A 25,445-nucleotide genomic window follows, 5' to 3' on the forward strand; every position below is an offset into this window, starting at 1 on the left:
ATAAACCAACACCTGGCTTTAAAGAAAATCTCTTTTCATATATTTACTCCTGGATGTGTGTTTTATAATAATAATACTGACCACTGAAGAAGGCCCTAGGGGGCAAAATGAATATGGTCAACTAGTCATAAGATATCAATTGTATATGTGTAACTGTGTATAAAAAGTTTTAAGAGTCTGATATTTGGACCACTTCTGTTAACCTATTTCATCTTTTGCTAAACTGTATGCTAGAATAAATATTTGTATTTGTGGAACACTTTTACATTTTAAGCCATTTATAAGCCAAAACAATAATTTTTTTAAAAAAATTAAAAAGTATAAATTTATTGGGGAAAATTCAGCATAACAGAAAATGACGGGTACCTAAAGGTCAGTGGGTTCAGTTCACACAAGGGAGAAATGAAATCAAAATGGGGACTTTTGAGTAGAACCAGTGGGGCTACAAAATTCAGAAGCATCCCCATTTGTAACCCACAAGGCTTACGTACCTAAAACCAGGGATGTTAAATCACCCTTCTGTTGGGATGGCAATTTGAGTTCCACACCTTTGAAGGTTGAAAGGAATATCTGATTGTTTTTCAGATGTTCAAAATTGGATTGCAATTGCTTTGCATATGTGCATTCTTATGCTGTTTTCCCGGTTCTTCTTCAATAATCTCTTTGTTTTTCAAAAATCAACAGAATAGGGAACTGAATGGCTTTTCTATCTTAGAGTTGCCCATTTCACTTCGTTAACTCTATGTCTGAGTCCAACTCAGAAATAAATTATGTACGCCGGACTTTTTAATAGAAAAGGCCCAGCAGGAACTCATTTGCATATTAAGCCACATCCCCTGATGCCAAGCCGGCCGGAACTGCGTTCCTGTGCATTCCTGCTCAAAAAAAGCCCTGTATGTATGTATGCCCACAGTTGGCTTCTTCCTCCCATCTGTTTGTCTGATGCACCCAAGAGAAAAATTACCAGTTTACAAAAGAGGTATTTAAGAGGTGTATGTTCCTTGATTGTCTCCATCCTGCTAAGGCATAGGGGGAAACTGCAATACTAATCTCTCTAGTACTCCAGCATTCCCCATTTTGCCTTTCTGGAGGTCCTTTCCAACTCTATGTATGATTCTATGAATTTATTTAAAACAAAGCTGCTTTTCTGCCCTAATGGGGTTCCCACATTTCAAAGCAAAGTGTCTTCAGGTTCACATTATCACTCAGCCACCTGAGTAAAGTAATTCAGTCCAGCCATCTGAGAACTGTACTACAGTACATGCCCAATGCAGTTGACTTAGGAGTATTTTAAACCTGGCTATGTTAGCGTGTATGCTGCTTTGTTCTCACATTGTCACTCAGGAACTGAAGTGCAATCTAGCAAATTCCTAGGATAGCCCAAGTGGATTACTAACACCAACTGTGGAGACACAGAACTACAACACCCTGAAATGCAAGTGATTCTAAATTATAAGTAACCTGCCCACAAAGACCCTTCAACATAAATAATCCAATCAAGCCTATAAATCGTTAGTGTGCATCAACAGCAGCTCCCTGTGAGCGGCCATGCTAAAAGCCACCACTGCCATGCCAAATGCCACCAATGCAAAACTACTTGAAATGCTTCTTGTTTTGAACTGAGAGCAAGTCATTGAGGGGAATCACACAGGTGCTCGACTCAACAATGTTTTATTTATTTATTTAAACATTTATATTTCCACTTTTTCTTGTGGTTCAAGGCATCTTATAATAATTTCCAGTTAAAACTAAAAATAAAATAGCAAATCCCAAATCTCCATGGAAAGATGCACAGCTATCTATCACATTGTTTTTTCAGAAGTCTTCAAGACTTTCTGCCTTTAAAAGCCACACGCTAGCCAAAAATGGGCACTTCCTGCTATATGTAAACGCCTACCACACTGAATATGCTTCCATGCAAAACGCTATGGTGATCCTGGTCCAAAAAAAGATGTGATGCATTACTTCCCAAATGGCATGGGAAGAATTTGGAGCTGTTTAAAAGTGATGTTCATTTGGAGAGGGTATTTGTAGACACTGTTCTGGCAACCACATTGCACTGAGTGCTTGCAAAAGCCCAAGACACTACCTACTAACTAGAACAACAACTGTAAAACATTAAAAATGAGAGGAAAATGAAGCCCCTCTCCATATCTGCTTCAGCTGCTCAGTATGCTATTACTTTGATGAACAGGCTCATAGTCTAAGTTGTTTCTCAGGAAATACTCATTTATGCAAGACAGAAGAGTTATCTCAGGTAAGGGAAAGATGTTCCTGAATTGCTTCATGGCATTACTCTACAAACTCTTTCCACAGAAGTCCATTGTAAGCAGGCATCACAAACAAGGGTATGCTTGATTTTCGAACATCTGTTTTGTGAACATCAAATCATCTCTTTCTACCCACACATCACATCAATGGTGTAAATAGTAGGTGAGGCAATACACTGCAGTCTTGGATGATAAGTGCTCAGAACAGTAGCAGGTGTTTAGACATCTAGCGTAGGAGGAGAATCTGGCTGCATAGAAAGAATACGCTTTCTAGAAATACTTCATTAATACCAGAGCTCTTCAAGAAGAGTTTGCATTATTTTTTAGGCAATTTCATCACAAAGAGGGCATCTTCTACTGTGACTAGCATACTCAGCCAGCATCAATTGGCACAGCAAATGACTCCCAATATGGATGAAATATAAATGGCACAGATTCAGAAATGTCAATCACTCATTCATTTGAATCTCATATCTAAAGAAAAATGCTAAAAAGGGAAGACAGTGCTAATCAGTGGCAAGATCTGTGTACTTGAGAAATTCTCTTGAACTGCAAAAGAATGGAAGGAAGCTAAATGTTAAGACTCTAGTCCTAAAACAGCTGTGCAAGTGAAAACGCAATTTATTTGAATGAAGCTTGCAGCACTGCAGCACTTTGAGGACAAGGCATAATGCCTGGAGTCTGAATATGGGAGGGAGGGGGACAATCAGAATTGTAAATAATAATAATAATACTGCTCTCTTCAGGACTTATATGAAGCAGTCCTAGTTCTGAGCCCTGTGGCTAGGATAAGCCACACTGACTTTCTCATTCGTGGTAGCCAATCCTTCTAATCCCATATCCATTTATCAGATTTGAAGAAGATTAAAGGGCAAAGGAAACACCTGTTTTGGCCCTAAAAAGCCATGGTCTATAAACAAAATGATAAGGTCTCATTTGGAATACTGTGTACACTTCTGGTCACCGCACCTCAAAAAGGATATTATAGCAGTGGAAAAAGTCCAGAAAAGGGCAACTAGAATGATTAAAGGGTTGGAACACTTTCCCTATGAAGAAAGGTTAAAACGCTTGGGGCTCTTTAGCTTGGAGAAACATCGACTGCGGGGTGACATGATAGAGGTTTACAAGATTATGCATGGGATGGAGAAAGTAGAGAAAGAAGTACTTTTCTCCCTAAGAACATAACAACATAAGAGAAGCCATGTTGGATCAGGCCAACGGCCCATCCAGTCCAACACTCTGTGTCACACAGTGGCAAAAAATGTTATATATACACACACACTGTGGCTAATAGCCACTGATGGACCTCTGCTCCATATTTTTATCTAAACCCCTCTTGAAGGTGGCTATACTTGTGGCCGCCACCACCTCCTATGGCAGTGAATTCCACATGTTAATCACCCTTTGGGTGAAGAAGTACTTCCTTTTATCTGTTTTAACCTGTCTGCTCAGCAATTTCATCCAATGCCCACGAGTTCTTGTATTGTGAGAAAGGGAGAAAAGTACTTCTTTCTCTACTTTCTCCATCCCATGCATTATCTTGTAAACCTCTATCATGTCACCCCGCAGTCGACGTTTCTCCAAGCTAAAGAGTCCCAAGCGTTTCAACCTTTCTTCATAGGGAAAGTGCTCCAGCCCTTTAATCATTCTAGTTGCCCTTTTCTGGACTTTCTCCAATGCTATAATATCCTTTCTGAGGTGCGGCGACCAGAACTGCACACAATACTCCAAATGAGACCGCACCATCGATTTATACAGGGGCATTATGATACTGGCTGATTTGTTTTCAATTCCCTTCCTAATAATTCCCAGCATGGCGTTGGCCTTTTTTATTGCAAACGCACACTGTCTTGACATTTTCAGTGAGTTATCTACCACGACCCCAAGATCTCTCTCTTGGTCAGTCTCTGCCAGTTCACACCCCATCAACTTGTATTTGTAGCTGGGATTCTTGGCCCCAATGTGCATTACTTTGCACTTGGCCACAATGAACCGCATCTGCCACGTTGACGCCCTCTCACCCAGCCTCAATAGATCCCTTTGGAGTTCCTCACAATCCTCTCTGGTTCTCACCACCCTGAACAATTTAGTGTCATCCGCAAACTTGGCCACTTCACTGCTCACTCCCAACTCTAAATCATTTATGAACAAGTTAAAGAGCATGGGACCCAGTACCGAGCCCTGCGGCACCCCACTGCTTACCGTCCTCCACTGTGAAGACTGCCCATTTATACTCACTCTCTGCTTCCTATTACTCAGCCAGTTTTTGATCCACAAGAGGACCTGTCCTTTTACTCCATGACTCTCAATCTTTCTAAGGAGCCTTTGATGAGGAACTTTATCAAAAGCTTTCTGGAAGTCAAGGTAAACAACATCTATCGGGTCTCCTTTGTCCACATGTTTGTTCACCCCCTCAAAGAAATGTAACAGGTTAGTGAGGCAAGATCTTCCCTTGCAGAACCTATGCTGAGTCTTCCTCAATAACCCGTGTTCATCAATGTGCCTACTCATTCTGTCCTTGATAATGGTTTCTACCAACTTTCCCGGTATTGAAGTCAGACTGACTGGCCTGTAATTTCCCGGATCTCCTCTGGAACCCTTTTTAAAGATGGGGGTGACATTTGCTACCTTCCAGTCCTCAGGAACGGAGGCAGATTTCAATGAAAGATTACAGATTTTTGTCAAAAGATCCACAAGTTCAACTTTGAGTTCTTTCAGAACTCTCGGATGTATGCCATCCGGACCCGGTGACTTATTAGTTTTTAATTTGTCTATCAGTTGTAGGACCTCCTCTTTTGTCAAATCAATCTTCCTGAAGGTCGGGGACAAAGGGTCGCGATTGGGGGGGAGCTGTCCCAGAGGCGCTCACTTAACTGTGGGGTGCCCCAGGGAGCGGTTCTCTCCCCGATGTTGTTTAACATCTATATGCGACCTCTTGCCCAGATTGCCCGAAGGTATGGGCTGGGGTGTCACCAGTATGCTGATGACACCCAGCTCTATCTACTTATGGACGGCCGACCGGTCTGCGCCCCAGAAAACCTGGACCGGGCACTACAGGCCGTGGCTGAGTGGCTCAGACTGAGTGGACTGACATTGAATCCTGCGAAGACAGAGGTCCTTTGTTTGGGCCGTCGGGGACCGGGAGGGGAAATCCCTCTGCCAGCTTTTGACGGTGTACCGCTGAGGCCAGCGGACAGGGTCAGGAGCCTGGGGGTGCTATTGGAGCCGTCCCTAAAGATGGAGGCTCAGATAGCGGCCACTGCCAAGTCCGCGTTTTTTCATCTTAGATGGGCAAGGCAGTTGGCCCCCTTCCTGGCCCCCGACGACCTAGCAACAGTGATCCATGCCACGGTCACCTCGAGGTTGGATTACTGCAATGCCCTCTACATGGGGCTGCCCCTGTGCCGGACCCGGAAATTGCAGCTAGTGCAGAATGCCGCGGCCCGGCTGTTACTGGGCCTCCCAAGGTGGGGGCACATCCGGCCGGGCCTTCGGGCTCTGCACTGGCTTCCAATAATATACCGAGTCCGGTACAAGGTGCTGGTCATCACCTTTAAAGCCCTATATGGCCTGGGACCTGCCTACCTGAGGGACCGTCTCTCCCCACACGTTCCCCAGAGAGCACTGAGGTCTGGCACTCAAAATCTGCTCATCATCCCCGGGCCCAAGGAAGTGCGTCTCAAGGCAACTAGAGACAGGGCCTTTTCCACAATGGCCCCTATGTGGTGGAACCAGCTACCGGAAGAGGCGAGGGCCCTGCGGGACCTTGCTCAGTTCCGCAGGGCCTGTAAGACAGCCCTCTTCCAGTTAGCCTATGCCTGATGAGATAATGTAGCTATTAGATTTTTGTGTTTATACTGTATAGTTTAATGTTTAATTTTAAGGTTTTTAGGTTTTAATTGTCTGATTTTAGAGGTAATAACTTGCTCTGATTTTACTGTTTTATTGTTTTATTGTTGTTGTAAGCCGCCCTGAGTCACTTGTGGGAAGGGCGGGATAGAAGTCACCAAATAAATAAATAAATAAATAAATAAATCTGACTCAGGTCTTTCAACACCCCTTCCAAAATTAGTGGTTCTGGGGCGGGCAAAAAGTTCTCGTCTTCCACAGTGAAGACGGAGGCAAAAAATTCATTTAGTTTCTCAGCCATTTCCCTATCCTCCTTCAGTAATCCTTTTACCCCATGGTCATCCAAGGGCTCCACTGCCTCCCTGGCTGGTTTCCTACTTCTAATATATTTGAAGAAATTTTTATTGTTGGTCTTTATGTTTTTTTCAATATGCTCCTCATAGTCTCTTTTTGCCTGCCTGATCACAGTCTTGCATTTGATTTGCCACAGCCTGTGTTCCCTTTTACTAATCTCACTTGGACTGCTTTTCCACCGCTTAAAGGAGTCCTTCTTACCTTTTACAGCTTCCATTACTTTGTTTGTTAACCATGCAGGCCTTTTCTTATGCCTGTTTATGCCTTTCCTAACTTGTGGTATGTATTTTATCTGAGCTTCTAGGATTGTAGTTTTAAATAGTGTCCAAGCTTCCCCAAGGGTTTTGACCGTATTTACCTTTCCTTTCAGTTTCCTCCTCACATGCCTCCTCATCTCAGTATATTTACCCCTTTTAAAGTTAAACGTGGTTGTGGCGGTCTTTTTGGACAACTCCCTATTTATACAAACGGTGAAATCAATAACATTATGGTCACTGCTCCCAAGTGGCGAAATCACTTTTACATCTCTCACCAAGTCTTGGGCATTACTTAGGACCAAATCCAGGATCGCCCCACCCCGGTAGGTTCTGAGACCATCTGCTCCATAGCACAGTCATTGAGAGCATCAAGAAACTCAAATCTCTTTCTCTCGACCAGAAAACATATTGACCCAATCAATCTGCGGGTAGTTAAAATCACCTATTACGACATAGTTTTTACGTTTAGCCGCTATCTTTAAGCCTTCCATCATATTATAATCGTCAATCATTATAATCGTCAATATTATAATCATCATATTTTAATCGTCCCTTTCTCACAATACAAGAACCCATGGGCATTCGATGAAATTGCTGAGTAGTTGGGTTAAAATGGATAAAAGGAAGTACTTCTTCACCCAAAGGGTGATTAACATGTGGAATTCACTGCCACAGGTGGTGGTGGCGGTTACAAGCATAGCCAGCTTCAAGAGGGGGTTAGATAAAAATATGGAGCAGAGGTCCGTCAGTGGCTATTAGCCACAATGTGTATATATATGTGTGTGTGTGTGTATATATATATATAATTTTTTTGGCCACTGTGTGACACAGAGTGTTGGACTGGATGGGCCATTGGCCTGATCCAACATGGCTTCTCTTATGTTCTTAAAAGCTTTTGGAACAAGGCACTCAATTTCTACAAATATCCCAAGCAAAATATTCTAGAGCTGCAAGCCTCAAACTGCTAGAAGTCTCATTTTGAATTTGAATTTTGCCACCCATCAGCTTTGCCTTCAGTGGTCCTCTAATAAACTCAATTTTATTTATTTGCTTTTTTAATAGTCCACCTTTCTTACTAAAACTCAAGTTGGATTGCACAGAGTGAGTTAAATACAGTTAGGGTTGCCATTCCCCAGTTGGGGATGGGGTTTCCCCTGATTTTATGGGCCCTTGCCCACAGCTGCCATGGTGGGAGGAAATTCCCCCCCCCCCAAACATTGACATCACTGAAATAAATACAATGTGCTACATCACCGAGAAGTGACATGGGCATGTTGGTGACATCGGGGATGATGCTCTGGTTTTTGGGCAAAACTCTATTATTTAACACTGATTTTATCATAGAGTTTTGCCCCAAAACTAGTTTTGCCTCCAATGTCACTGGCAAAGTTATGTCACTCCCAGGTGATGGGGGGGCACAGTGGGAGAGCATCTAGTGTCCTGGCCCCACTGGTGGACCTCCTGATGGCACCTGGGGTTTTTTAGCCACTGTGGGACACAGAGTGTTGGATTAGATGGGCCATTGGCCTGATTCAACATGGCTTTTCTTATGTTCTTATAATGCATCACAGTAGTCTAATTTCAGTGTCATTGTGGCCTGGATCCAAGTGGCCAGACCAGCCATATTGAGGTGTGACCATTTTTTGAGCTAGCTTGAGTTGGAAGAAAGCTTTTTTTGCATCTGTATTAACTTTCACCTCCAGCAAAAATGTTGGTTCCAGTACAAATTCCTGAGGCTCTTAACTGAGTCAGCAGGTGTCAACTTAATCCCACTGAAAGTGGGGAGCATAATGTCCTTCAAGACCTCTGACTTCCCATCCAGCATTACTTTGTCTTTCCAGGGTTTAGTTTCAACTTGCTCACTCAGCCATTTAACCACAGCAGCCAGGCAGTGGTTTGGGACCACTAATACATCTCCGAGATTTGGTTAAGGATATTTACAGCTGTGTATCAACAGCAAACTGATGACAGCTGACCCCAACACTACAACTGATTTGGCCTTAGGGTTTTATGTAATGATTGAAGAGCATGGGAAATAGGACTGAGCTCTGTGGAATTCTATAGGACAAGTCACAAGTGGATGATAGCTGGTCTCTAAAGGCAGTTCTTTGAGTCCATGAGAATTTATTGGAACCAGTCCAGTACACAATCTTAATGCTTACTTCTGCCTCCAAATACCTGAAGAAGATGGCAAAGTCTGCTGTGTCAAAGGCAGCATATAAATCCAGAAGGAGAGGCAGGGAGGCCTGACCGTTGTCTACATTTAGACAGAACTCATCAACTAAAGCCAGCAGAACTGTTTCCATCACAGCCTGGTCTGAAACTAGATTGAAAAGGGTCTAAAGCAGATGAGTCATTCAAGAAGATCTGGAATTGCTTTCTCCATCACTTTGCCTAGGAAGGGCAGATTAGAGACAAGACTATAATTGGCTACATAATTTTTCTGTAGATTCAGTGCAAAAGGTTAGATTCAAGGTATGGCCTCTTTAATACATTGGGCCAGTCACAATTTGAGAGAGAAGACAGAGAAGCTTTAAAACCTTGGGCTGGCTCCAGTGAGGTATCCTCGGTATGAATGCTGAAGGCCCCCAGAACAATGTGTCTGGATGTCTCATAAATATTTATAATATTAGTTACATTCCTACTATAGACTTCCTGCCACTGTACAAAATGTGTCCAGATAATAATTATATATCTGTACCATGCCCTTCCTCAAAGAAGCACAAGGTCATCAGATCTCTCCAACATATTCAGTAAAATTAAAAAGCTGTCAGGCATGGGATTTAGACTGGAGCCACAGCACCTTTACCCTGCCCATACTTTTTCTCTGATAGAAATCTCAAACATACACCTCTCATTAGCCCCAGCAGTGAAATGACACTTATCTGTAAGGTACTAGCTTTTCTTTGTTGAGGCTAAGTGTATCTTGGGAACCCAGCAATGGTTTCTATTACAAAAATGGAGGAAAGTTTTAACTCCCTCTATACCATGGCCCAAATATAAATTGCACCTGACTGCTTTTTACCGTTAATTAATACACTGAGAAATCTGATTGCTCCCACACCGGTGTCTTAGCTTCATACCAACCCTCAAAAATAGAAAGTTCAAAAGGGATGCTGTCACTGAAAGCAACATAACAGTATGTCCTGTGGCATCTTGAAAACTATCAAACACTATCACAAGTTTTCTTCCATAGGCTGGAACCTTCCTAGCAATAAATAAAATTCATTTATTGTGTGGCTCTTTGGTCAAACTGAATTTGTGGAGATTTCATAAGTTTCCAAGCCATGCCTGGGAAATGTGAAACTAACTTCTAGGCCCTGTTTACATTTTAAAACAAAATGTCACATGTGCCTATTGGAAAGTGCAAAGAAAAGTAGCATCTTCTACAGGTCCTCAGTGATTTTGAAAAATTTTACATAAACATATGAGTGTTTGACTTATGTATATTGCTTGAGCAGTGTTATTTATACTGTGCTTAGTTTTTGAACACTATAGAAATATCAAACAGCATAAAATATTATTATTGTTGTCCACATGAAAGTTTACTAATCCCCTTTACTATAAGGCTACCTGCTTCCCCAAACAAAACACAGCAATATTTTCTTATAGCTTTTATAATAATTTTTCTTGGCATAGCTCTGGAAAACAATTTCACTACACTGTTTGATGGGTTGCACCCTTGGCTCAAGAAAGTTGCTAGAAATTATTACTCCGCCCCCCCGCCGCCCAATTCAACTGTTACTCTATTAATTTATTTCCAAAATCATGTGTAGTCAGACTATGAACTCTACTATCACACAAAAGAATGCAGTATGGATAAAACCCAACTAGTACATCTTACAAGTGACCTCAATTTGAGGCTATATTTCTAGGATAATAAACACTATCTTATTTTGAGATTTAATGGGGATGGATGCAAACTTTTCATATACATGCAGACTACGTTTTCCTGTCATATGTGGGGATTCCAAGACCCCAAGGACAGAAACATGCAATATTCTTTTTTTATCCAGTGCAGGTTTCAAAGCACAAAAATGTATTCTCCCCATAACTGGTAGATATCAGCCACAATTCACCATTTTAATTCCAGAGCCTACTAAGAAGACTTTTACCTTATGTCTCTGTGTTAGTCTGTGCAATTTTCTTTTCTGTACAGAGCCCATGAGGATACATACCACATGTCAGTTTCTCCAACATAATAACTTTAAACGCTCATGCCCATTAACTTTAAAGATCCAAGGATCATTAAATGGAACTCACAGATCTGTGGTCCCATATGGAGTAAATCTCCCTGGCAGCCTATCCACTGGAACGCTGCCTTGGCTTCAAGGCTGATCTCTATGGGGACAATAGGATAACGGCATCCTCTAAATGAACATTGATAAAGAGTGCACAAAGTGAGCAGTGTCCTCAGCCAGGCATGCAAAACCGACTGAGCTCTTGGTAAGCAGATCTCCAAGGGAAGTTATTTGACTTCAGAACAATTTTATTTTTAACAACTTCCTAATCCCCCAAATGCAGCCATGTTTGTGCAGCATTGCCTTTGAGAGAGATACAGAGAGAGTGGAAAAAAGTCTCATGTGCCCACACCCATTATCACTGCTGCCAGCTTCCCATCTTGTTTTTTTTTAATCAAACTTCACAAGAGAGACAGGATTTTCAAATAGCATTTGAAGGATACTTCGGCAGCACCTGCAGTAAGCCGGAGCATCTTCGCTGACTATCCTCTCTTTCTGCCACCCCTTAACAGATTCAGGGTTGGTAATAACATTTAATCCTCAGAAGCTAATCTAAATGTTAACATTCAAAAGAAGACAAAGACTATGCAAAAGGGGTGTGTGTGAGGGGAATGGCCTTTGCCTTTTGGGAGTCTCACTTTATCCCAGGAGCAAAAGCATTAATAGAGCTTGGAATGAAATGCAGTTTTATTCTCTGTTGCAGGCAGGGGATTAACAAGTTGCCTGCTCTAAACCTAGTCTGTGTCATGGCTCTCTGAGCACCAAGAAAAGGCCAGAGAGTATAGTAAAAGGTGGGGAGCACTGGCCTTTTATTTACATGCCGCCTCTTTTGTGGGCAATCACTGATGTGAAGAGTTTGCTAAACAGCAGAATGTGTGTGTTTAGATCCAAGTCCCCAGCCTTTAATTCCACTGGTTAACACATAACACACACAAAATAATACAGCCATTGTAATAAAATCAAGCAGACAATGCTTCTGTGGCAGTTCTCCAAATAAACGCAACATGTGCGCAACAAGGGCACATCAAGGAAGGTGACAAAAAAAAAAAAAGCTGATAGCTTTCCAAGCACTGATCAGTAGGCTCCTGTTGCTAGGCGGTTCTTCTTTGGGGAGAAAACAGAGATTGGAGAACATCCAAAACAGAAGGGAAATGAAAATGTGGCAGGAAGAAAATTTCTTAAGATGTTGCAAAAGAACATGGATGCTAAAAGTCTGGGTGTAAATGAGAAAGAAAGCTTAGGTCATACTGGATCTCTTCCCTTTTGCAGTGGCCACTGGATAATACCCCTCTCACTGCTTTGCTAGATGTCTTGGCATGTCGCTTCATTTCCTCTGTGTATAGGTTTTCTTTTCTCAAAGAAAGAGCAAGACTTGCCCGTGAACCTCAAAGGAACATTTTATTGTGTGGTCTTGTTAGCTGAGTTCCGCATAACACTTTGAAATGTTGAAGTGCTGTCATAAATACTGGTTAGCATTATTCATTCAGAGGAAATAAAAGCCCTTTAATGCACTAGGCCACTTGTGCCAGAGCTGCAGATGGTCGAGGGGACTAGAAAATGAATGGAAAGGGATGCTACAGAAGCTTAGCAATGCCAAGGAAACAGCCTCCATAATTCGTGCCTCTTCTTCTCATGCTGCCATTTCATTTCTGAAAAACAGGAGTTGCTGCTTGCTGTTGAGAAAATTCTGCTTCTACTGTATCTGAGCACTGAAAATGACACCTACAAAGATGGTGTCTGGAAAAAAAGATCACAAAAAAGTGTGTGTATACAAGAAGAGAGAGCCTCATTCTGGTAGGTCATCATGAGTAATGGCAAGAGGGTGGTAGTATCAGAACTGGGCAGAAAGGAAACTCATTTCCTATCACACTCTTTGTAATAACAGCTGTGTTTATGTGAACTGAACATAAGGCTAGGAGCTAGTCCCAACTCTTCTGCTGAACAAGAGATATGAAGAGGGCAATTCAATGACCCTTTTACACCAGGAGAGCCTTGTTCAAAGTCAATGGGGAAAACTATTTTGAGGGGGGTCAATCGCAAGCCCTCTAAGGGCCTAGTTATGCTGTGAATTATGGACAATGGCTCCTGAACCCACTTACTGATGTTTTCAAATCAAAGAGGTGATTCAGAGGTTGAAATAAGGTTGTCGACAAAATTAGTTGCTGGGATTTCGACTCAGGCAAAGTCAACCCAAATATAAAGTGATGAATGATGTTAAGCAGGAGCAGAGTCACTATCATTGCTGGATGCAGAACTTCTTAGAGAACTACAATATTAAACTGTAAATGACCCAGGATAATCAGTGAGCTAAATATTAACGATGACCCCAAATAACCAAAGAAAACACTAAGGAATTCCTTTTTTATCTAGACAGTTCCTGAGATGAACCTATGATGCTTAAGAGTATAAAACAAGCCCTAAAAATCATATTCCCAGTCGTTTGTGTTTTTTTTTTAAATGGATGCAGTGATAAACCAAACCCGATTACTTCTGGAATTGCCAATTCAAACTCTTGTTATCAAACAGTGAAACAGGATCTAATGTTTACGCCTTCTACTGGATATGTATTTTTCTGCAAAGTGAGAAAGTCTGCATATTGCTACTGCTTGAGAAAGAAACAGAAGAGCACCACCTCAAGAATCTGTGCCCATCAAATCTACTAAACTGAGGGTCTCAGGTTTCAGTCTTTCAAATCACCTGCTCCCTGATCCTTTTAACAAGAGATGCTGAGGTTTGAACTTTGGAACTTTCTGCCCGCAAATCTGATGCTCTATAACTGAAGTATGGCTCCTTCCACAACAACGCATGGTATAATTTAATCGGAAAGGTAAAGTATTATCATCTCCATAGTGCATACAGTTTAAGCATCCTAAGAAAGAATGGCTCACCTAAGGCCACCAAGTGAGTTCATAACAGAGTTCAGCTCAAATTAGCACTTCATACCCCCCAGACAATCTTCTTTCAAATGTAAAAGGCACATGTTCATACAACTAAAGAGGAACACACAAACATCCCCTCTAATCTCTAGCTTTTTTCTGAACTGTAGGACTAATTTCTGCAAAGGAAACAAACTGTGTTCTGTGACAAAACCCCACTGGAAGGAAGATCACCTGGCTACTAACGGAAAATAGTTGGTAATATAAAAGAATGGGCAGGCAGTGAAAAACAAGGAGGCCAGAATGATTATAGTGTAGTGTTAAGACCGAATCTTTTCATGCTTCTAATGAAGAGTGCAGTTTAGAAGTGCAAATTAGATGCCTGAAAGTGACACTTGGCAACTGTTGCCAAAAGGTGCAGAGCAGGATGGAATGAGAGAGCTTTCTATGACCATGCTTGAAATACTTTCGCTAAAGTGTCAGGAAATCATTAACAATCCTGCCTTTTTGAAGAACAGCTTATTATATGAGATATTAATGTGCACAGCAGGTTTCTATCTAGTAAGAAAATGTGAACAGACCACATAAATCCCCAAAGGAATGCAACTGAAACCCTTCATTAAAAAAAAGAAAAGCCTTGCCAAAATACACAACAACCAATAAAGGACACGGCCTGGGATCTTAATCTCTTCCTGTAGGAAATCCTAGAGAACTTGCATATTTCTAATTATTATGTTTTCTTGGCAAGTAGCAACATAGTTCTGGAAACATACTTGGCTTCAATACCATCTTCCTGTGTTCTGATACTGAAGACAACTGGAGGGGGGAAATGTCATAACTTAATCATTGCTTTTGTAGTATTTATTCCAATGGCAAGTTTTTGTTTTTTAAAGAGCACATCTTCTTAAAATGTACACAATGTATACGGTTGGTTAATGATGTTTTCTTTTAGAACAGAAATATGTCCACCTTACATGCTACCTAGTTGTCCAAGCAAATTCAAAAGTGATGCCTCAGTCACAACCAGAAGTAAGGATGCCAGCCTCCAGGTGAGATCTGGGGATACCCCAGAATTCCAGCTCATCTCCAGAGATCAGTTCCCCTGGAGAAAATGGGTGCTTTGGAGGGTGGACTCTATGGTATTGTACACCACTGAGTTCCTTGTCCTCCCCAGGCTCCATCCCAAAATCTCCATGAGTTTCCCAACTTGGATCTGGCAACCATACCCCCCAAACCCTGCTAATAGCCAGAGGGGACCTGGCAACTCTAACCAGATGCCAATACAGCTAAGAACAGACAGTATGTATGTAAAACTGTTGTGGTAAATGTAAACCTATTTATATTATTTATTATATTTAAAACATCTATTAGCAACCTTTCTCCTTTGTGGAACTCAAGGAGGCTTACAATATAATTAAAATGACTATCAAAACCACAAAACAATATAAATAAAACAACTCAAAAATACATAAAAGGTACCCATTTATAAATTCCAGCTAGGACTGCTGATAGATAAAAAATAAATCAGTTAAACGTAATTATAAATAAAACTGCCTTCAGTTGCCTCCTGAAGCTTGACAGTGAGAGGGCCAGGTGCACCTCCCCGGGGAGGTGGTTCTATAATTTTGGGGCTGCCACCACAAAGGCCCTCTCTCATGCTCATACTTGATGAACTTCTATGATCGGCAGGACAGTCAGGATGGCCTCTCCCAATCTTAATTCCTGGGCAGGAGCTCATGGGAGAAGATAGTTCTTCCGCTATCTTGGTCCCAAGACATTTGGCCTTTCAACTGTTGCAGCAGCAACCAATCAGCCAGCTTTGGCCTAGTTGAGGCTTCTTTCCTGTTGTTTCCTCCGCTGACCAGAGCCAGGTGGCAGCACACAAAATCAATCCCCACCAGAGTTGCAAAGGCCAAGACTTGTTGTGGACTCCTGTTCTAATAAAGTCCCAGGGAAATGGCAAAGTATCCTTCCTATTCATCATATAGATTCTTCCAACACTGTACTAAAGCAGTAGGGCTATTCTGGCTGACTCCAGTTACAGAGTAACTGGCTTGGATCCAGCAATATCTCCATTAGTAGAACACTGTGGTCCTGGGGAAGACCTTAAGAACAGTATGAGGGGCAAAACTAAACGTCTGCCATGGAAGAGAAGAGTAAGCAAATATCACACGCCCCCTTCTGTTAGCAAAAATATACCACTGGACATGAGCTATGGAACAGCAACAATTAGATCAGAGCAAGGTGGTCCTTGGCCTTCAAACTCTATCAAGATATGAACATGTGTGCTCAGAGAACACAAGAACATAAGAAGAGCCCCTGCTGGTTCAGATCAATAGTCCATCTAGTCCAGCATCCTGCCTCACATAATGGCCAACCAGTTCCTCTGGATGGCCAACAACAGGGCATAGAGGCTGAGGCCTCCCCATGGCTCCAGGATTCAGAGATTAGATGGGAAGAAGTCTACATTCTCATGGGAGCCAACCTCAGGCTTTCATTGCACCAGGGGTGCAGCATAAGCAATCAAGGTAAGAGCTCTTACCTGATCTGATCTTCTGCATTGGTGATTGCCTCATTGTATTGCTCCAAAGTCATCTTGTAGATGTCAGCATTCTGGAAATTGAGAAAAAACATCAGCAAGCACCCATTTTTAGTCCTGAGTTTCTCAAACTATACAGCACAACAAATCTTTAAACTTACACCCCAAGAAATAAACATGTTTTTTTGGGAAAAACAGAAGGACTGGTAAACCAATACTTCTCACTACCAATCATCCTGTGTGTATGGACTATTGAGTCATCCTTACTGAACTGTCAGGGAAGAAGCAATTTGACACTTTACCCCAGTCAGAATCAAACACACCCGGGAATCACACAGTGAGAGACCCCAGAAGATATGCTTTCGCTAGCAACCATCCGTGCCTTCTTGCAGAGATAAGGTTCAGACTTGAGGATTCATGGGCCTACTAAGAACCTAAGTCCTCAAACTAACAAATCAGCATTTAAAAAGTACACAGGTTAATGGAAAAACCAAGCATTGTTCCCCCACTTTACCCCAGATTTCTTACACATGACAGCATACTACACTTATTTGTATAAAACTCCATTTGAATTTGGCAATGGCCAATGCAGCTGTACAAGTACAGTGTAAATTCTTGGAGCAACACTGCTGAGCAAAGGCTGACTTATCAGTCCCTTAGACAAAAGCCTCCTAAGAGGCAGAAGCCCAACATAAGTCTCATAAATAAATGAAAAGCAACAGCAAACAACAACAGATGAACAAAACCAAGTCAAGCAACTTCACTTTGTATCAAACAGTCCTGTAAGAAATCCTACCAAAATCAGCAGAGAGCAGCTCTCTTCTACCCAGTATATAGAGATTATAAAACAGCAAATATCTAAGATCTTCCAAATCAGTAGCTCTGCAAAGAACAGGGACTTAAAAGATGGAGGGCAGGTTATTTACTAGAATGTCCTATGATCTTGAAGCATGTGATTTTGCTAACAGAGCCCCAAGACTTTTCACTTCTTGCATAACCTATAGATTAGAACATGGTTCACAATATAATTAAGGTGGCATAGCTTTTATTTCACTCTGTGGTGCAATTAATATTCATAGTCAATATGCATTGAGCAAATATTCTGTTCTATCACAGTGAAGCTGCACTGGTCAGCTACTGCAGCTCTGCAGAAAATGCTGGACTTGGCCCAGGAAGACATGGATTAAAGCCCCTGCATAGCTGCAACACTAAATAAATCAATAGCAGTCTCTGAGCTAAGCCTTCCTTACAGAACTGTTGTAAAGGCAAAAGTGGTCAGCAGATATGACAACATGAGTTCCTTTGGGGGAAAAGACAGTATTTAAAAATGTGATAAATAAATAGGTTCAGGCAAGTCACTGAATAGTAATTCCATCTGAAATTGTTTGCCATGAGCAGGGCTTTTTTTGTAGCAGGAACTACTTTGCATATTAAGCCACACACCCCTGATGTAGCCAATCCTCCAAGAGCTTACAGGGAAGAAGATGATGATATTGGATTTATATTCCACCCTCCACTCTGAATCTCAGAGTCTCAGAGCGGCTCACAATCTCCTTTACCTTCCACCCCCACAACAGACACCCTGTGAGGTGGGTGGGGCTGAGGGAGCTCTCACAGAAGCTGCCCTTTCAGGGACAACTCCTGTGAGAGCTATGGTTGACCTAAGGCCATTCCAGCAGCTGCAAGTGGAGGAGTGGGGAATCAAACCCGGTTCTCCCAGATAAGAGTCCGCACACTTAACCACTACACCAAACTGGCTCTCAGTACAGAGTCTCTTAGTACAGGGCCTACTGTAAGCTCCAGAATTGGCTACATCAGGGGTGTGTGGCCTAATATGCAAAGGAGATCCTGCTACAAAAAAACTCTGACAGTAAATAGGTAGAGTGAATGGCAGACCTACAGCCTTAAAACACTCCTGTGTACATGCCAAGCAAACAGACACATCGAGTGCAAGGCCACTCATAGCACTCTCATCCCTACAGAAAAGACAAATGGCATGAGCAAATACTTATTCTGTGGCTTACTTTTTAACACTGCTATGCAGATAAATGTAAAGCTAAATAATCAATTTAAAGGGGAGGGAAGAATAAAGCAAGAGCATGGAGAAAAATAATTGAATTTCATTCCCTTTCTGGATATGTTGTTCTTTCCAGATGGTATAACGTATCGCTTCAAGTTTTAATTTTCACTACAATAGCCCCCCTCCCTAAAAAAAAACACAAAACTTTCATCCTTTGTTTGCTGTTATTCTCCTGCAACATTTTGTCATGGCACTTTGAAAGATGGGACTTGAACATAAAAAGCCACTCATACTATCTGCAATTCTGTTATAAGCTCTCCATCTCCATCCTGCAAAAACCCAGAACACATCCAAATTTCTGTGCTTCCCCTTCACCAACACCACTTTTCTTACAGCCTTCTAAATTAACAGATTTATATAAGCATGCTTTGATTTTCCTTTCAAACTTACTACATGAAAGCATTATTGTCAGATGTATCTTTATGCATTACACAAAGAAGCCACAGCAGGGAATTGTTTTCACAGGTTTTGACGGGAAAAAAAAAATCTCTTTCAGAAACAGACAAATCACAGATGAGCCCTCACCTCAAAATGCATTTTGGCAGCATGTTGAAGAGTGATTTTATTTGCGTATGTGCTACATAATGGTCAACTTTAGTTTCACACAAACGCGCACACACCAAACCTCCTGCCAACAATGTAGAGATCACAGATTTTTAATGTCACCTTTTTTTTGCTGCCCCACAAGCCAACATGACACTCTGCAGCTCCCTGCTGTCTCCAACTTGCCTCTGAAAAAACCTGAAGACCTGTGCTCCATTAATTAAAACTGCCATTAAAAATTAAATATTGTGAATAAGCAGGTGCGAGCATTATCTCCATGGGTTTCATAAGTCTCAGTGTTTCTACAATTACTTCCCAAGCAATTTTCATATTTCATACTGTCTGATTTCTCATAGGACCTGGATTTGCAAGATCAAAAATATGACAAAAGGAAGAAAAAGCAAGAGAGGACAGAAGGTACTAAAAATGTAACATTTTGCAGGCAATACAGAGAAGACTCATCAGATACCATTAGCCAACAGAAGCAGGAATTGAAAACAGAAACAAATACATTGTAGTGAGACCCATCAGGAGGCTGGCATTTAACCTATCTAAGTTCAAACAAGCAAGGAAAACAGACCAAAGCCTTGTTCTACAGTGATTTTTTAAGGACCTTAGCCTATAAAAGACCAAAAGCATAAGAATATGCTGATCTAGTGATGAGGATGTCTAAAATGCATAAACGTTATCATCCCTAGTTATCACTTTTCCACAAGATTCTCAAGGTAACATATCATGAAACAAAAGTTCACAATAAAGAACTATGATGGGCAGGTTTTTAAAAGACCTTATCTTTTAGTCAAACAAAAATAACGTGGACTGTTAAGATGCTTTTGGAAGACTGCTCCATTGCATGAGCACCACAACCAAGAGTGCCCTGCTCTACGTATTAGCAGACTTTGCCTCCCTAAAGGACAGGAGACAAAGCAAGGTATCACCTCCAAGAGCACAGGAAAGGGTACAAAATGTTAGACATTCCTTTCATAGTGTTTCTGTTCTCCCATCCTTTCTTTTATGTTGCTCCTTATGCAGTTAACTCCCCTCTCCTCTTTCAAACATCCTCAAAAGCCACTGCTCCTTACTAAATTTTATCTCATCTTCACATCCAGAAGTTCAATTTCCCATATTACATTTAAATGATTGCTTGTCACAGTAGGGATCACAGAAGTCACATGGCCCCTACTCCAAAGGCATACAGTCAAGGCAAAGGATCAGGAGCAGGTGGAATCAAGCAAGGGCTGGATCAGTAGATGGGTGCTCATGAAAGGTCCTTTAACTGCAGTCTTTAATCCCAGAATAATGATGCTTAGGCTTTATTTTAGTTATGTATTTAATTCTATTTATATCCTGTCCTCCCTGCTGAAGCAGGCTCAGGCTTTAAGGCAGGCTTTAAGGAAGGGGAAGAAGCAAAAATTAAGAAAATGCCACTGAGAACAAAGTTAATTAGATCCTATAAAGGTATATACATGCATATGCACCCTCTCCCATGTGCACATCCTTTTGAATGGTTAAATACACTTAATAATGTACAGCCCTCTGACTCAGGACTACAGGCCAGTATGGCTAGCTCGAAGTTTAGCTGCACATCAATTTTGCTAACCTTCTCACATAGCCCAGCAGATAATTGTGCAATGAATTGGGAAATTTCTCTTGAAAAGACAGAAAGGGGATGAGGCAGGGGAGCCACTAACTTACTCATAGTTTCAGAACTTGGAAAACAAGATCTGAAGTCCAATGGGATGTTATGGGCATCTTCTTGATTGCAAGTATTTTCTGTTTTTAAAAAACACAATTGCTTATTATTCTAAAATAATCCATTAAAATATTTAAAATATCTCCACAAGAATAAACGAGCATACAATTCTGGCAACTGGGTTCTTATAGCACAGATAGTTCAAATGTCTCAGGGACAATTCATAGGTTTCACCTACTCAAAAAATGATGCTGTTCCCTTGAACAAATGTAAAACATATACTATTCTAGGCAGGGCTTTTTTTTAGCAGGAATGCACAGGAATGCAGTTCTGGCTGGCTTGGCATCAGGGGGTGTGGCCTAATATGCAAATGAATCCCTGCTGTGCTTTTTCTACCAAAAACTCCTATGTGAAACAATGGTGATATCAGGGGTGTGTGGCCTAATATGCAAATGAATTCTTGCTGGGCTTTTTCTACTAAAAAAGACCTGGTTCTAGGTGAGATATAAGCAGCTTGACTGAAGACCAAGACCAATCAGAAATTAAACATATGTAAGGCAAGGTGCTTTTCTACCATTAAACAGCAGCCAGGGCAGGGGGGAACGCCCAAATAACAGCACTAACACCACAGTATAGATTTATCCATCAGGTGATGGACTGGGTCAATAGATCAGAGAATGATTGGATCAAAAAACAAGCAAACAAGACAACACAACAGCCACCAAAGCTATCTCAAGGTACTGTGACATGTCGGTGCATAGAATCTTGTCAGTGGTCATAGTGCTTAAAGGTACAAAGAGGATTAATGGCTGTTGAACTGTTGCCAGCCTAGATGAATGCAAGTGATCCCTCTGATGAAATGAAGCAGGCCAACGGAGATCTTGACAAACGCTGCAAACAACAGCTGCAGGATTGCATGACCACAATCTGTCAAGCACCTGACAGGCGCATCACTTAGACTCTGGCCTCCTCTGTTGCTGCACGTTCTTTTTGGCATTCAGAACTGGACCCCCATATCCAGTTGAAAGCAAATGCATATCCTTTAATGTGTGGAAAAGGCAAAAATACCACATTGTTTCCACAAGAGGTAACAAAACATAAGGAGGGAAAGCTGCAGAACCAAAAGGTAATTAAGTACTGGCCACCTCTGCTGCCAGTCTCCACTGTAAAGCTTTCAGGCTGCCTGGTGATAACCAGGGTTATTTAAATTGGAAATGAAGACCTCTTACAACCCTGCACAGCTGCCACTTTCTTTCACTTTTACGTTGAAAACCAGTGGCTCGATTGTAGTAGTCATTCAAACAGCACAAACACAGTCCACAGGAAAGCAACATTAGGACAAAGCTTCAGAGGCAGCAAATGCAGGGTGTGGCCTCTTTATCTCCTCAGAGGTTCTGTCTGTAGAGAACAGTTTGTACTTAAATTTACAACACTACACCCAATTATTTTCAAGATGCAAGGTATGTTTGTATTCATAACAAAGTCTGTTACTAAAATACATAGGCGCAGATACCTCAGCATGGTAAATCTCACAGAGGTCCAACACCTTCCCAGCATTTTGCAATGTATCAGTTACAAAGCATGAGATGACAGCTTCTCCAATACACAACTGATCCTTTGGAATCACTGCTCACATACTCATGGTTTGGGCCAGCAGTGGTGTGCCTTGAGTTTTCACAGTATATCAAACTAGCTGTCACTCTGCTGATGTTCCTTACACTGAAATGCAGTGCAAATAACTAAAATACATTCCAAAGCCATAAAACAAGGTTCTTAAGGTTCTTACTGTAGTTTAGATTTAATATCTTTAAGAAGCTATAACACTAATTTATCTAGAATTGTTAATGCAATGTATAGTTCACTTTACAATCTATATCTGACTCATTCTCATAACAATATTGTGAGGATAAATTATTAGTACTACCGTCTTGCAGAAAAGATATGGAGATAAGGAGAAATTACTTCTTGAAGGGTACTTCTGGATCCACTGACCCCATTCTGATAGTCTAGCCCAGGCTTGGAAAACTTGTAAGCCCCCAAGTAAAACACCCCAAGAAATGAATCACTTCTGGCCTCCCATGTACATCAGCAGGTGCATGTCGAGGAGTGGGGAATCAAACTGATTCTCCCAGATAAGAGTCCACACACTTAACTACTAGAACAAGCACCGCTAAGGAGAGGGATCTTAGTAAAACTTCCGAAGTTCCCTATGACATTACCACATCAAGGGACAAATCTTTTCCTCAATAGAGTACCAAAATATAGAAGGAACTAAAGCACATAGATACGGAAATGATGAACACATAAAATGATCAGAATAAATTAGGATTTATTATTTTCAGGTCAGGAAACAACAGAGTTAATAAAAATCCACGCCGTCTGCTGCCTGAATCTTCAGTTTGTAAGTCTACCCTCCCTACACCATCTCCCAGTGAAAACGGCACTTTGGGACTTAGAAATGGGTCATGCCTTGACTTTGGCTGACTCATACCAATGGTACCATTACTATTTTCTTTTTGTTATTTTTTTAAAAAAATAGAAGCAGAAAAATAAAAAGAATTACTAAATGCTAACTATGACATAGGTTCTTGGATCTATAAATATAAGCAATTGAAGTATGTACATGTTTTCTCCCTTGATGCATGGCATAGTGCACCTGCTGAAATTTCCTTTTCCATGCAACTAGGTTCAGTGCTGTTTTGGTTTTTTTTACATTTCGATATCATAGACAGAAAAAAGGACAGATATGGGCATACACTGAAAATAATTTGAATTGAATCCCATGTGGCAGGCTGGAATGAAAAGTAGGTTCTGGGTGTTGAACAGTACTACTGTTCTGTTGAAAGTCAGTTAGTAGTAAGGGGAGTCTAAGCTTCCTTGAGTATTGTACCCAATTATTTGCCTTGCATACAGACAGGCAAATTATTTAAAGAACGCAAATCACCTTGCATATTGAAAATACTATATAATCGTTTTTACATAAATGCTACATATAATAAGGCAAAGCAGAGCCAGAGTTTTGCATTGGCTAGCATTCTGAATTTGGACTGAGGAGAACTGGGTTCAGAATGCCAGAACCTTCAGTGGGTAGTCTTGGGCAACAGTCTCTCAAACTAGACTTCCTCTCATAGATGACAAGGATGAAATGGGTAAACCCATGATCGTATCTTTAGTTTCTGAGATGCAGGGCAGTATAGAAAACTTACTTATAAGTTCAGACAGCAGTCTGGCCTGTAACGCATGCCGCAGTGACTGTGTACACAGAGGACTTCAAAGTGCCTTGCAGTTTCTTACTAGCACCAGGCTCTTTGAAGGCATGATTCACTAAACTGCAGTCCAGGCTGCCACAGTTTCCAGTTTGTTTGGCTTTTTAATCTTCCTATATTACAGGAAGAGGAATAGCAACCACTTTTATTCATTTCACAAGCACCTTGATATCTTGTAGAGAAAAAAACATATTAACCTACAATCATTCTTGGTGGCAAGCACAACTACCGTACTACAAATGTAGAAAACTTGCAACACATGTATATATAAAACAAAATTGGGTTTCAATAGGCTGTTTTCAGACTTTTCCCAAAGGGTGTTTATTCTTTGAGCACAATCCTCTGAAAAGGTACAAGCCGCTTTCATAGGTCAGCAGGCACCTCTCTTATTCTACAGCATTTGACAGTATAAAGTACATGCACAAAACCTATGTTTAAAATGCAATGGAAGAGTTCAGTGCCTTTAGCAAACTACTGGATGCACCAGGGCATTCCAGTTAAGTGCCTCTGCCTAGCTAGTGTGGGAACAATTAGTAACACATACCCAGGGCAGATTAATACTGGCTCACAGAAAATGATATTGTGCAAAATGGAAGCCAGCCTCATGAATGTATGCTCTCTGCCTCCCTGTCTCAGCACTGATCATATGACACATGCTCATATGATACATGGTTACCCCCACAAACCAGATATTGTAGCTATGTTTTGAATAAATATGATTGGTTCCAAATGCAACAAATAAAGAGTTTGGTGGATGATGATATCAAAACTGAAGGAATAATAAAAGAACAAACAGAAATGGAAAAAGTTCTGCTTGGAGATAATGAAAAATTAATTTCAAAAATATATAAATTACTTTTAAAATGGTCTATGGAGGATGAAGTAGTGAAATCTCAAATGATTAAACGGGTAATTAATGTAAATAAAGAAATACAGATGGAAACTTGGGAATACTTGTGGAAGAATTCTATGAAGCTTTCGACGTGTCATAGTATTAAAGATAACTGTTTTAAAATGATGTATAGATGGTATATGACTTCTAAAAAATTGGCTTCTAAAAAATTGGCAAAGATGAACAATAAGATGCCAGACAGATGTTGGAAATGTAAAAAACATGAAGGTTCTTTCTACCATATGTGGTGGACTTGTGAAAGAGCAAAAAAGTATTGGCAGATGATTCAGCAAGAAATTTCTAGGATCTTGGGATATGAATTTAAGAAAGTTGCAGAGACTTTTCTGTTGGGATTACAAATGGAAAAATTTCCAAAAGAAGATAGAACTATAATTTGGTACTTGCTTTTAGCTGCTGGGACATTATATGCGCAGTTGTGGAAGTTGTGGAAATGGGATTGGATTGTAAAAGTTATGACATGGAGTGAAATGGACAAATTAACAAGAATATTAAGAGACTATGATTTAGAAGTTTTTAAGACGGAGTGGAAAAAGTTTAGAAGATATGTAGAAAAAGAGTGGAAAA

The 25,445-nt window shown here is 41.0% G+C and overlaps 1 protein-coding gene across 2 annotated transcripts in view; it reads right to left on the minus strand.

Moving 5' to 3' along the window:
• CHCHD6 (coiled-coil-helix-coiled-coil-helix domain containing 6) overlaps positions 1–25,445 on the minus strand; it is a 366,636-nt gene that overhangs the window by 129,529 nt on the left and 211,662 nt on the right. For both annotated transcript variants that reach the window (XM_060239695.1, XM_060239694.1), the window contains one exon: positions 16,390–16,460. In XM_060239695.1, the coding sequence (XP_060095678.1) occupies positions 16,390–16,460 (71 nt within the window). The remainder of the gene's footprint in view (positions 1–16,389; positions 16,461–25,445) is intronic.

Source organism: Heteronotia binoei, chromosome 5 (genome assembly GCF_032191835.1).
Source record: "Heteronotia binoei isolate CCM8104 ecotype False Entrance Well chromosome 5, APGP_CSIRO_Hbin_v1, whole genome shotgun sequence".
NCBI lineage: Eukaryota > Metazoa > Chordata > Lepidosauria > Squamata > Gekkonidae > Heteronotia > Heteronotia binoei.